Source organism: Balaenoptera musculus, chromosome 1, assembly GCF_009873245.2.
Source record: "Balaenoptera musculus isolate JJ_BM4_2016_0621 chromosome 1, mBalMus1.pri.v3, whole genome shotgun sequence".
Taxonomy (NCBI): Eukaryota; Metazoa; Chordata; class Mammalia; order Artiodactyla; family Balaenopteridae; genus Balaenoptera; species Balaenoptera musculus.
In genome coordinates, this window is record NC_045785.1 from 22,265,399 (window position 1) to 22,278,609 (window position 13,211).

The following is a 13,211-nucleotide window of genomic DNA, read 5'->3' on the forward strand; positions in this document are numbered from 1 at the left end:
CTATCAAGAATTTATGCATACTTTAAAACCCTTTATTCCACAGCTGAAAAGTTTACACCTGGTGAATTTAGATTACTGTTAAATTTGGTCTCTAGCTCCTTTAGCACAAGATTGTACTCATGGTGAACAAGGGTGGTATTCTTAAAAGAATGCAGGACTAGAAACTGTTGTTTGGGTGATCCATATCTACTTACTTAAACATGTGTCACTACTCCAAGAAAATGTCCTTGAATGGTTTAATTTGCTTAATACTTCAGACTGATTTTTATGTAGGAAATAATTCTTTTTTTTTTTTTTTTAACTTATTTTTGGCTGCATTGGGTCTTCGTTGCTGAGCGCGAGCTTTCTCTAGTTGTGGCGAGCGGGGTCTTCTCTTCATTGCAGTGCATGGGCTTCTCACTGCGGTGGCTTCTCTTGTCACGAAGCATGGGCTCTAGGCACACGGGCTTCAGTAGTTGTGTCACGCGGGCTCAGTAGCTGTGCCTTGCGGGCTCTAGAGCGCAGGCTCAGTAGTTGTGGCGCACGGGCTTAGTCGCTCCACGGCATGTGGGATCTTCCTGGACCGGGGCTCGAACCTGTGTCCTCTGCATTGGCAGGTGGATTCTTAACCACTGTGCCACCAGAGAAGCCTGGAAATAATTCATTTTTATAGGAACCTAATGTTTAGAAAGAATTGTTTTCTTTCGTGTACTTATATATATGCTGGACTTTGTTTATTAACTGTCATGATTTGAAAGCTCCCACTTTCAAAGTAAATTTGTTTTTATTCCAATTATAAAAGCCATACGTGTTCACTGTAAAACACACACACACACACACACACACACACACACACAAAATATAAGAACCTAGAAGAAGCACAGATATCCTGTAGTCCTATCATCAAATTATATTTACATTTTCATTTAGTTCTTTCCATTCTCCTTTTTTTTTTGAATTTTTGAATTTTATTTTATTTATTTTTTTATACAGCAGGTTCTTATTAGTTATCTATTTTGTACATATTAGTGTATATATGTCAATCCCAATCTCCCAATTCATCCCACCACCAACACCCCACCCCCCTGCCCACCACTTTCCCCCCTTGGTGTCCATACGTTTGTTCTCTACATCTGTGTCTCTTTTTCTGCCCTGGAAACTGGTTCATCTATACCATTTTTCTAGGTTCCACATATATGCGTTAATATACGATATTTGTTTTTCTGACTTACTTCACTCTATATGACAGTCTCTAGATCCATCCACGTCTCTACAAATGACCCAGTTTCGTTCCTTTTTATGTCTGAGTAATATTCCATTGTATATATGTACCACATCTTCTTTATCCATTCATCTGTCGATGGGCATTTAGGTTGCTTGCATGACCTGGCTATTGTAAATAGTGCTGCAATGAACATTGGGGTGCATGTGTCTTTGAATTATGGTCTTCTCAGGGTATATGCCCAGTAGTGGGATTGCTGGGTCATATGGTAATTCTATTTTTAGTTTTTTAAGGAACTTCCATACTGTTCTCCATAGTGGCTGTATCACTTTACATTCCAACCAACAGTGCAAGAGGGTTCCCTTTTCTCCACACCCTCTCCAGCATTTGTTGTTTGTAGATTTTCTAATGATGCCCATTCTAACTGGTGTGAAGTGATGCCTCATGGTAGTTTTGATTTGCAGTTCTCTAATAATTAGTGATGTTGAGCAGCTTTTCATGTGCTTCTTGGCCATCTGTATGTCATCTTTGGAGAAATGTCTATTTAGGTCTTCTGCCCATTTTTTGATTGGGTTGTTTGTTCTTTTAATATCAACCTGCATGAGCTGTTTATATATTTTGGAGATTAATCCTTTGTCCGTTGATTCATTTGCAAATATTTTCTCCCATTATGAGGGTTGTCTTTTCGTCTTGTTTGTAGTTTCCTTTGCTTTGCAAAAGCTTTTAAGTTTCATTAGGTCCCATTTGTTTATTTTTGTTTCTATTTCCATAACTCTAGGAGGTGGATCAAAAAAGATCTTGCTGTGATTTATGTCAAAGAGTGTTCTTCCTATGTTTTCCTCTAAGAATTTTATAATGTCCAGTCTTACGTTTAGGTCTCTAACCCATTTTGAGCTTATTTTTGTGTATGGTGTTAAGGAGTGTCCTAATTTCATTCTTTTACATGTAGCTGTCCAGTTTTCCCAGCACCACTTATTGAAGAGATTGTCTTTTCTCCATTGTATATCCTTGCCTCCTTTGTCATAGATTAGTTGACCATAGGTACGTGGGTTTATCTCTGGACTTTCTATCCTGTTCCATTGATCTATATTTCTGTTTTTGTGCCAGTACCACATTGTCTTGATTACTGTAGCTTTGTGGTATAGTCTGAAGTCAGGGAGTCTGATTCCTCCAGCTCCGTTTTTTTCCCTCAAGACTACTTGGGCTATTCGGGGTCTTTTGTCTCTCCATACAAATTTTAAGATTTTTTGTTCTAGTTCTGTAAAAAAATGCCACTGGTAATTTGATAGGGATTGCATTGAATCTGTAGATTGCTTTGGGTAGTATAGTCATTTTCACAATATTGATTCTTCCAATCCAAGAACATGGTATATCTCTCCATCTGTTTGTGTCATCTTTGATTTCTTTCATCAGTGTCTTATAGTTTTCTGAGTACAGGTCTTTTACCTCCTTAGGTAGGTTTATTCCTAGGTATTTTATTCTTTTTGTTGCAATGGTGAATGGGATTGTTTCCTTAATTTTTCTTTCTGATCTTTCATTCTTAGTGTATAGGAATGCAAGAGATTTCTGTGCATTAATTTTGTATCCTGCAACTTTACCAAATTCATTGATCAGCTCTAGTAGTCTTCTGCTGGCATCTTTAGGATTCTCTATGTATAATATCATGTCATCTGCAAACAGTGACATTTTGACTTCTTCTTTTCCAATTTGTATTCCTTTTATTTCTTTTTCTTCTCTGATTGCCGTGGCTAGGACTTCCAAAACTATGTTGAATAATAGTGGTGAGAGTGGACATCCTTGTCTTGCTCCTGATCTTAGAGGAAATGCTTTCAGTTTTTCACCATTGGGAATGATGTTTGCTGTGGGTTTGTCGTATATGGCCTTTACTATGTTGAGGTAGGTTCCCTCTGTGCCCACTTTCTGGAGAGTTTTTATCATAAAAGAGTGTTCAATTTTGTCAAAAGCTTTTTCTGCATCTATTGAGATGATCATATGGTTTTTATTCTTCAACTTGTTAATATGGTGTATCACATTGATTGATTCATGTATATTGAAGAATCCTTGCATCCCTGGGATAAATTCCACTTGATCATGGTGTATGGTCCTTTTAATGTGTTGTTGGATTCTGTTTGCTAGTATTTTGTTGAGGATTTTTGCATCTATATTCATCAGTGATATTGGTCTGTAATTTTCTTTTTTTGTAGTATCTTTGTCTGGTTTTAGTATCAGGGTGATGGTGACCTCATAGAATGAGTTTGGGAGTGTTCCTTCCTCTGCAATTTTTTAGAAGACTTTGAGAAGGATGGGTGTTAACTCTTCTCTAAATGTTTGATAGAATTCACCTGTGAAGCCATCTGGTCCTGGACTTTTGTTTGTTGGAAGATTTTTAATTACAGTTTCAATTTCATTACTTGTGATTGGTCTGTTCATATTTTCTATTTCTTCCTGGTTCAGTCTTGGAAGGTTATACCTTTCTAAGAATTTGTCTGTTTCTTCCAGGTTGTCCATTTTATTGGCATAGAGTTGCTTGTAGTAGTCTCTTAGGATGCTTGGTATTTCTGAAGTGTCCATTGTAACTTCTCCTATTTCATTTCTAATTTTACTGATTTGAGCCCTCTCCCTGCTTTTCTTGATGAGTCTGGCTAAAGGTTTATCAATTTTGTTTATCTTCTTAAAGAACCAGCCTTTAGTTTTCTTCACTTTGCTATATTGTTTTCTTTGTTTCTATTTCATTTATTTCTGCTCTGATCTTTATGATTTCTTTCCTTCTACTAACTTTGGGTTTTGTTTGTTCTTCTATCTCTAGTTCCTTTAGGCGTAAGGTTAGATTGTTTATTTGAGAGTTTTCTTGTTTCTTGAAGTAGGCTTGTATTGCTATAAACTTCCCTCTTAGAACCGCTTTTGCTGCATCCCATAGGTTTTGGATCGTCGTGTTTTCATTGTCATTTGTCTCTAGGTATTTTTTGATTTCCTCATTGATTTCTTCAGTGATCTCTTGCTTATTTAGCAACGTATTGTTTAGCCTCCATGTGTTTGTGTTTTTTACTTTTTTTCCCCTGTAATTGATTTCTGATCTCATAGCATTGTGGTCAGAAAAGGTGCTTGATATGATTTCAATTTTCTTAAATTTACCAAGGCTTGATTCGTGACCCAAGATGTGATCTGTCCTGGAGAATATTCCGTGTGCACTTGAGAAGAAAATGTAATCTGCTCTTTTTGGATGGAATGTCCTATAAATATCGATTAAATCTATCTGGTCTATGGTGTCATTTAAAACTTGTGTTTCCTTATTAATTTTCTGTCTGGATGATCTGTCCATTGGTGTAAGTGAAGTGTTAAAGTCTCCCACTATTATTGTGTTACTGTCGATTTCCTCTTTTCTAGCTGTTAGCAGTTGCCTTGTGTATTGAGGTGCTCCTATGTTGTGTGCATATATATTTATAATTATTATATCTTCTTCTTGGATTGATCCCTTGATCATTATGTTGTGTCCTTCCTTGTCTCTTGTAACATTCTTTATTTTAAAGTCTGTTTTATCTGATATGAGTATTGCTACTCCAGCTTTCTTTTGATTTCCATTTGCATGGAATATCTTTTTCCATCCCCTCACTTTCAGTCTGTATGTGTCCCTAGATCAGAAGTGGGTCTCTTGTAGACAGCATATATATGGGTCTTGTTTTTGTATCCATTCAGCGAGCCTGTGTCTTTTGGTTGGAGCATTTAATCCATTCACGTTTAAGGTAATTATTGATATGTATGTTCCTATTACCATTTTCTTAATGTTATGGGTTTGTTTTTGTAGGTCCTTTTCTTCTCTTGTGTTTCCCCCTTAGAGAAGTTCCTTTAGCATTTGTTGTAGAGCTGGTTTGGTGGTGCTGAATTCTGTTAGCTTTTGCTTGTCTGTAAAACTTTTGATTTCTCTGTCGAATCTGAATGATATCCTTGCTGGGTAGAGTAATCTTGGTTGTAGGTTCTTAACTTTCATCACTTTAAATATATCATACCACTCTCTTCTGGTTTATAGAGTTTCTGCTGAGAAATCAGCTGTTAACCTTATGGGAGTTCCCTTGTATGTTATTTGTCGTTTTTCCCTTGCTGCTTTTAATAATTTTTCTTTAGCTTTAATTTTTGTCAATTTGATTACTGTGTGTCTTGGCGTGTTTCTCCTTGGGTTTATCCTGCCTGGGACTCTCTGCACTTCCTGGACTTGGGTGGCTATTTCCTTTCCCATGTTAGGGAAGTTTTCAACTATAATCTCTTCACATATTTTCTCAGGTCCTTTCTCTCATCTCCTTCTGGGACACCTATAATGCGAATGTTGTTATGTTTAATATTGTCCCAGAGGTCTCTTAGGCTGTCTTCATTTCTTTTCTTTCTTTTTTCTTTATTCTATTCCACAGCAGTGAATTCCACCATTCTGTCTTCCAGGTCACTTATCCGTTCTTCTGCCTCAGTTATTTTGCTATTGATTCCTTCTAGTGTATTTTTCATTTCAGTTATTGTATTGTTCTTCTCTGTTTGTTTGTTCCTTAATTTTCTAGGTGTTTGTTCTTTAATTCTTCTAGGTCTTTGTTAAACATTTCTTGCATCTTCTCGATCTTTGCCTCCATTCTTTATCCGAGGTCCTGGATCATCTTCACTATCATTATTCTGAATTCTTTTTCTGGAAAGTTGCCTATCTCCCCTTCATTTAGTTGTTTTTCTGGGGTTTTATGTTGTTCCGTCATCTGGTACAAAGTCCTCTGCCTTTTCATTTTGTCTAACTTTCTGTGAATATCCCATTCTCCTTTTTAATGTATATTATAGTTTTGGTAATGCAGTGCATGTAACTTCCTACTCTATTTTTAACCTATATTTGAAAAAATATGTGCATGGCCCTGGCCCCTATTCTAGTTCTAAATAATACCTAGTTAGGGACTTCCCTGGTGATCCAGTGTTTAAGGATCTGCATTCCAATGCAAGGGACATGGGTTCAGTCCCTGGTTGGGGAACAAAGATCCCACATGCCACAGGGCATCTAAGCCCGCATGCTGTAGAGCCCACACGCCACAACTAGAGATAGCCCCCGCGCTGCAACAAAAGATCCCACATGCCGCAACAAAGATCCCACGTGCCGCAACTAAGACCCAACATAGCCATATAAATAAATAAATAAATATTTTTAAAAAAAATAATAGGGACTTCCCTGGTGGTCCAGTGGTTGAGACTTTGCCTTTCAATGCAGGGGGTACGTGTTCCATCCTTGGTCAGGGAGCTAAGATCCCACATGCCTCTTGGCCAAAAAACCAAAACATAAAACAGAAGCCATATTGTAACAAATTCAATAAAGACTTCAAAAATGGTCCACATCAAAAAATAAATAGAGACTTCCCTCGTGGCGCAGTGGTTAAGAATCCGCCTGCCAATGCAGGGGATACGGGTTCGATCCCTGGTCCGGGAAGATCCCACATGCCACGGAGCAACTAAGCCCGTGCGCCACAGCTACTGAAGCGACCTGCATGCCGCAACTACTGAACCTGCATGCTGCAACTACTGAAGCCCAAGTACTTAGAGCCCATGCTCCGCAACAAGAGAAGCCACCACAATGAGAAGCCCATGCACCGCAACAAAGAGTAGCCCCCGCTTGCTGCAACTAGAGAAAGCCCGCACATAGCAATGAAGACCCAACGCAGCCAAAAATAAAGAAAGAAAGAAAGAAGGGAAGAAGGGAAGAAAGGAAGGGAGGGAGGGAAGAAGGAAGGAAGGAAAGAAAGAAGGAAGAAAGAATTAGGTTACGTGCAGAGAATGTCTGCCTCTGTCTCTTTTAACATGCAAAAGTTTTCCAGATAGTAATCTGGAATTGCATTTAACAAGCTGACTAATCATAAGAATTGCCTGGGAAATTTTTTAAAAACAGATTTCTAGGTCCCAGCTCGTGGAGATTCTGTGTTTTGAAAAGGCAACTGAGCTGATTCCAAGTATTTGGAACATATTTGGGTGCCATGGAAATAATGTTCTGTTTGTCGTGAAAGTGAGGAGGGGAGAAGGGGAAGGAAAGGAGAATGTGAGAATATAAGAATAGGAATGAATGAATTTGGGATGATAACTGGGTCAGGACTGGGTGTGGCTGAACCTCACTGCAAGAGGCATACCAGTTTCTAAAAGTTTTATGGACATGAAGATTAAACACATTTTCATAAAGCATCCAAAAAAAAAAGTACTGCTCTCTTTGCTTTTTGTATTCAGTGCCTTGATGGCGGATGCATTCATTTTTATTGTAAGCTTTTGGTATTTTCCACACACACTGTGACATAATATAAACTGAACTTATTTTGAGTTCATATGCTAGCAGGCATAAATATGCTTGAAAGGATATCATGATTTTCTTGTTTTGAATGTATAAGAGAAAGAGGACACATAAATATGTTGTTCAATATAATGAAGAACTAAAAGGGTTGAATTAAATCCTACTTTAGAAGGTGATTAGATATCCAAGAAGATAGTGGAAGCAGGCTAGATTGGATATATTTCATTTTAGGACTTTACAGACAGGAACTTTTCTGTGAATATGTTACCACCTAACATTCCTAAAGTTTTTGGCTATTTTTCTTTGTAAAAGTATCACATAGCACTAATAACCTTTACTTTCATACTGTTAGTTTGGGGTTTTGTTTGTTTTGGTTTGGGTTTTGGTTTTTTATATTATCTTCCCTATTACTTTTAACCAAACAGGCATTTTCCTGTGTGTCTTTTGGAACTCAGTGAATTTCACTCAGTGGGTGGGTTACCAAGAGATTTAAAATTTCAGTCCTTCCTTGTCTCTGTAGGGAAGGCTACTATTTGAGAATGAACAGCTTATGTTACTTAGCTCCATTTCTGAAAGCGTTATCCTTAACATATGTTAAATATCAATGTTATGATATCGTGAATGCTCTGAAATGTGTCCAGGTCTCATTGACATTCCATAATTGGTAGAATACTGTCTTAGTTAAAGCACTCACTCCTAAAAACAGTACCATGTGTTCACCCTAGTGCCACTCTTGGCGGTCCATCCCAGGGTGCCATTGAGGGGAAATTGTTAGGACAGGAGTTATTCTAAGTCTCTAGCAACTAAACTTTAAAAATATGATCCAATGTTATAACCATGTTCTACTGCATTTCATGTAAAGAATTAAAGTAGTTGAGACGCAAGGTGCCCTCAAGTAAAGAAAAGAGTCACTCTCCTCTGTCATCTTCATCTGTTGCACTTCAGGAACCAGACCCCTGTTTTGCCTATGTCATCTTAGGCATAGCAAAGTAATGCATCAGCAGCCATTGCTGCAGTCGCTCTGATAATTACTGTTGTGTAAATCTTACCTTTATCAACGGACTTCCCTAGACTCAGCATCTATCAACTGAAAAAAGATTGAATTTGTCAAGTGTTTCTTTAAAAGAATTAATGCTTGTTGATTGTGTATTTTCTCTTATGAAAAAATATCTATTGAATTAAAAGAGATTTTTTTTTTTAGTGTATATATTTTCCCCTTTTGTCCCCCCCACCTCCAAATGCATTATTTGCTTCAAATGTGAAATTGTTTACAATAAACATGTTAACTTATTACATGTGATTATACAGTATGTGGTCCTTGATGTATTTCTATAAAGTAAAGGTCCCAATTTAATTCCAGGATTGTTATTCCACATGACTCTTTTTTTTCTTCTCCTCTAGACTTCTCCAAAGAACGCTGGGACAGTAGGTGGAGTGCAAAGTTGTATTGTGTTGCCTTCCTGCTTTTTTTGTTGCCTTCCTGCATTTTTTTATTATTCTTGGCCGAGTCTTGGCTGCTCCTTTCTCTGCCACTAAAGCTCACTCACTAAACCCTGCATGTGTGGTCATTATGAGGGACTCATGGCCTTTCATTTCAATCCTGCACATTTATCATGTCAGTTATGTTTCTTGTCAAATCTTTAGAATCAGGATTGTCCCTAAAGCAATATTGTAATTAGCAAACTGAAATCTCATCTCTACTTTCAAGAAAGTTTTCCTTTATTTTGAAGCACTGTCTAATACCCCTGCCCCACCCCGCCCCCCAAGCCCCTTCCAATACTCCAAAACTACCTAAGGTCTTTTTTGCGAAGGGAGAAAATAATCTGATAACATATACAAGTAAGGTGTTAATACTTAAGTGTTACCCCCCTCCCTGAGCTATTTATATCCTGGAAAAGGAGGGCAGCGAGAGGGCAGTGTTTAACAGAGAATAATGACTCACTCACCGATGGTAGAATTCTCTGCTTCAATGACACAAGAGATAGTGGTGTTAGCTGGGACAGGCCTTCCCCCATGCCAAGAGGATGAGCATAGCAACAGCAATAGCCTACATTGGGGCAAGATCTCATGCACATTGGGAAGATATCCACATTTGTGCGTGTGTGTGCCTTTAAGAGATTTGAGCTGGTTATGATCATCTCATTGAATTTTTGTCCTAAAATGATGTCAGCTCCGTTTGGTTCCTTTTCCTCCTTAGTAGTTTATCTGTTATGGATTTTGACGTTTGGTGTCCATGTGATGTCAAGGAGTCTGTCTGCATGATTATTTTATCATTGCTCTGATCCTTTCCAACTACCACAGGAAGAGAGGGGAAGGGACATTTTCAAGATTGTGCTGAAATAATAAATTGGCTGTTCTCTTCCCTTTCTCCCTCTCACCATGCAACAGAAGAAGCAGGTCAGCCCATTGCAGACCCAGGCATGGTCATGGACAGTGTGGAAGCAGGAGACACAACACCTCCTACCAAAAGGAAGAGCAAGTTCTCAGGCTTTGGCAAGATCTTCAAGCCCTGGAAATGGCGGAAAAAAAAAAGCGATAAATTCAAAGAGACATCAGAAGGTGAGATGTTAAGATTTAAATATATGTTCTGAGTTAGAGAGTTCCCCATTGGAAGTACCTAACTTTTTCATTCTCTTCCCAAGTTTCTATAACCCCCTGTTTGAAAAGGGAATTGAATCTTTTAATTAAAAAGACAAGTGGTCACTGACTAAGCCATATATACTATATCCTCATTCCTAGGTTGGTATTTTGATGGGGTTAATGTTTATCAATTGAGTGGTGAATGGAGCTCCTGAACTACAGCAGATATAAGATGCCTCTTTTTTTCTATTCTGGCCGCTTCCTCCCAGAAGAAGTTCATCCATAAATATCTTATTATTGCAATTTCCATTAAAAAAGGAGGGAATTCTCTGGCGGTCCGGTGGGTTAGGACTCCTCGCTCTCATTGCCAAGGGCCCAGGTGGCAGGCCAAAAATTAAAAAAAAGGAAAAGCTAAACTTATGAAAGGATAGTTCTTTTTGGAATTGATATTTTCCCAATAGCACAGGTTGTGAATGAAATTAAGTTTTTAAATTCAAAGTTAGTTTTTGTGTTCTTTTCTTTCCTAAGAATAGAAAATTGAATCACTTTATTCTTTTACCTAAGGAGGTGAATTTTATCTGCCACATTTCTGAGTGTTGTTTTCCAATTTAATGTTAGTTTTAGAGCGAAAAATATCTATGCGAAAACCGAGAGAGGAGCTGGTTAAAAGAGGGGTTCTGCTGGAAGACTCTGAGCAGGGTGAGTTTGCAAATAGCACATGCCTGTCTCTGTACACTTGGTCTTTGGTTCTGACAAAGTATTTGAATTTTCTCTCTTTATTATTGCTGTTGTTGAGAGGGAAGGGGGCTTAAAAAAACTGTTCATGCATCTAGAATATATATTTTTATAACTTCTGTTAGAAAAGAAAAAGGCAATGTGGTAGAAAAGTCTGCAAAAGCATTGAACAGACAGTTCACTGAAGAGTACATACAAATGCCCAATAAACAAAAAGGTGGGTTTTTTTACTTCATTAGTAATTAAGGGATACAAATTAAAACCAAAATAAAATAGCTCTACGTATAAACTAGAAAACCTAAAATTAATCAGATGACCAAGAACAAGAGTTGATGAGGGTATGAAATAAGTGGAATTCACATACACCTATTGGTGGAAGTGTTAAAGTGGAAGAATCACCTTGAAAAAAAGTTTAGCATAATCTATGAAAGCTGGAGATATGTAAACCTTTGTGCAGTCTTTGGTATATACCCAACAAAAATATGTATACATGTGTATCAGGAGATATGTATAAATACACTCATAGCAGCAATATTTATTAACAGTAGAGCAAAATTGGAAACAACCCAAATGTCCATCAATAGTAAAATATATACATAATTTGTGACACATTGATAAAATGAAATATTATACAGCAATGCAAACTACACCTACATGCTTTAATATGAATGTCATAAGTAATACTGAGCAATTGAAGTCAGTCATGAAAGAATATATATTGTATCATTTCTATAAGTGTGAAGAAAAAATAATGTTTGGAAAAAAAAAAAATGAGTTTAGTGAACTATGTTAAGGAGAAAACTGGCCACCTCACAAAGAAAGGCCTAATGGCAGCAATGACTCTTACAAGATAGGAAATAATTAAAAGTTAAACTTGAGTTGAGATTGAGCTGAGGAATAAAAAGTTCTTGCCTTTTTACTAATTTTTGCTTACAGATTCACTCCAAACATGCTTTTAAAAGATACTTTCTCTCAGTAAATGATCTAAAAAAGTGATTGTTTAGAAAAGTGGGTTGATTCTCCTGATTATCAAAAGAAAATGGAAACTAACTTTTTGGACTAAAGCTCTGGAGGTTTTAATGAATAAACTGTTGAAATAAATGCCTTCAAAACAGAAAAAAAAAGAAAAAGGAAAACCTGTTTGGAGATGCATGCTTATGTGGTTAAACTATAATAACACAAAGCAAGGATTATCTTAAGAGTTAGGAGAGTGATTGATTGCTTTGTGGGGGAAGGAAAGGGCTGTAACTAGGGAGAGAGAGAGGCTTCAGAGCTCTGAAAACATTTTATTTCCTAATGTCCATGATGATCACACAAGTGTTTTCTTTGTAATATGTCTTTGAAATTTACATTTCTATTTTGTACATTTTTCTCTACTGGTATTAAACTTGACAATGAAAAATACTAAATAATGATAAGATATTTCTATGGAATTCCGTGGCATACCATCTATATTTGATTTATTTTAAGAAGGCATTTTTTGTATAATTTTTAAAGATTACTTTCCATTTACAGTTATTACAAAATATTGGCTATATTCCCCGTGTTGTACAATACATCCTTGAGCCTATCTTACACCCAGTAGTTTGTACCTCCCACTCCCCCACCCCTTTATTGCATATAAATGGGCATATATTTTTTGTGGGAATGAAAATATCTAATGAAGAAAAAAATATTAAAACATAAATGAGAATAATTGATTTTTTTGTTTAAGGAATCTCAGCTTAGGGGGTAAACCCCTTCCAATAATTACCACCTAATTTTCTGTATTAAAGTCCATTTTCTTGCTGAGGAATAAAAAAAGCTTCCTTCACCCTTCCTTCCAAGTACCTACCTTATCTGGCTGCGGTCTTTAACTCTGGAATTGCAGTTGAGTGGTTGGTGAAGGATCCTTAGGGCAACCATTCTCTGTCTCTTTGTACATCCTCAGCTTTGTGCTAGCTGCAGTACTGTCATTTCCTTTTTTTTTTTTTTTTAAATACCAAATTTGTCTCCAGGCCCATATTGCTGCCCTAATCTTTCTCGTTTGTCTGTCATAAAGATTATGTTTTGGTATTTCAGCACTCACTGCTGGTTTAATAATGTCAGGACTTTCTCTAATGTGTGACTTTTATGAAGCAGCTTATCAGAAGAGTAAGGCTGTAGTACACTGGTTGCATTTCATTTCTCTTTACATTAGAGTTACTTAGCGTGAGACAAAATATGAAAGCCAAGTTTTAAAAATATATCCTTTGGTTGGTGGAAGAAAGGAACCAAACCGATGAAATACTATACTGTTTAGGTTTTGAACCATTTGAATGTATTGCTTATTTGCAAAGTTTAATTAAATTATGTATTTATTGTCTCAACTATATAAAAGCTTAAGTAGAAAAAACAAGCTTGAAGGAAAAATACTAAAATATTATTAGC

At 36.9% G+C, this 13,211-nt stretch overlaps 1 protein-coding gene across 10 annotated transcripts in view; it reads left to right on the plus strand.

Moving 5' to 3' along the window:
• Positions 1 to 13,211, plus strand: part of PHACTR4 (phosphatase and actin regulator 4) — a 114,882-nt gene that overhangs the window by 75,502 nt on the left and 26,169 nt on the right. For 4 of the 10 annotated variants that reach the window (XM_036849520.1, XM_036849514.1, XM_036849527.1 and 1 more), the window contains 2 exons: positions 9,876 to 10,046; positions 10,686 to 10,766. In XM_036849520.1, coding sequence (XP_036705415.1) covers positions 9,876 to 10,046; positions 10,686 to 10,766 — 252 coding nt within the window. Of the gene's footprint in view, positions 1 to 8,888; positions 8,917 to 9,875; positions 10,047 to 10,685; positions 10,767 to 13,211 lie in introns of all 10 variants that reach the window. The other 6 variants (XM_036849536.1, XM_036849467.1, XM_036849506.1 and 3 more) reach the window with 2 other exon arrangements.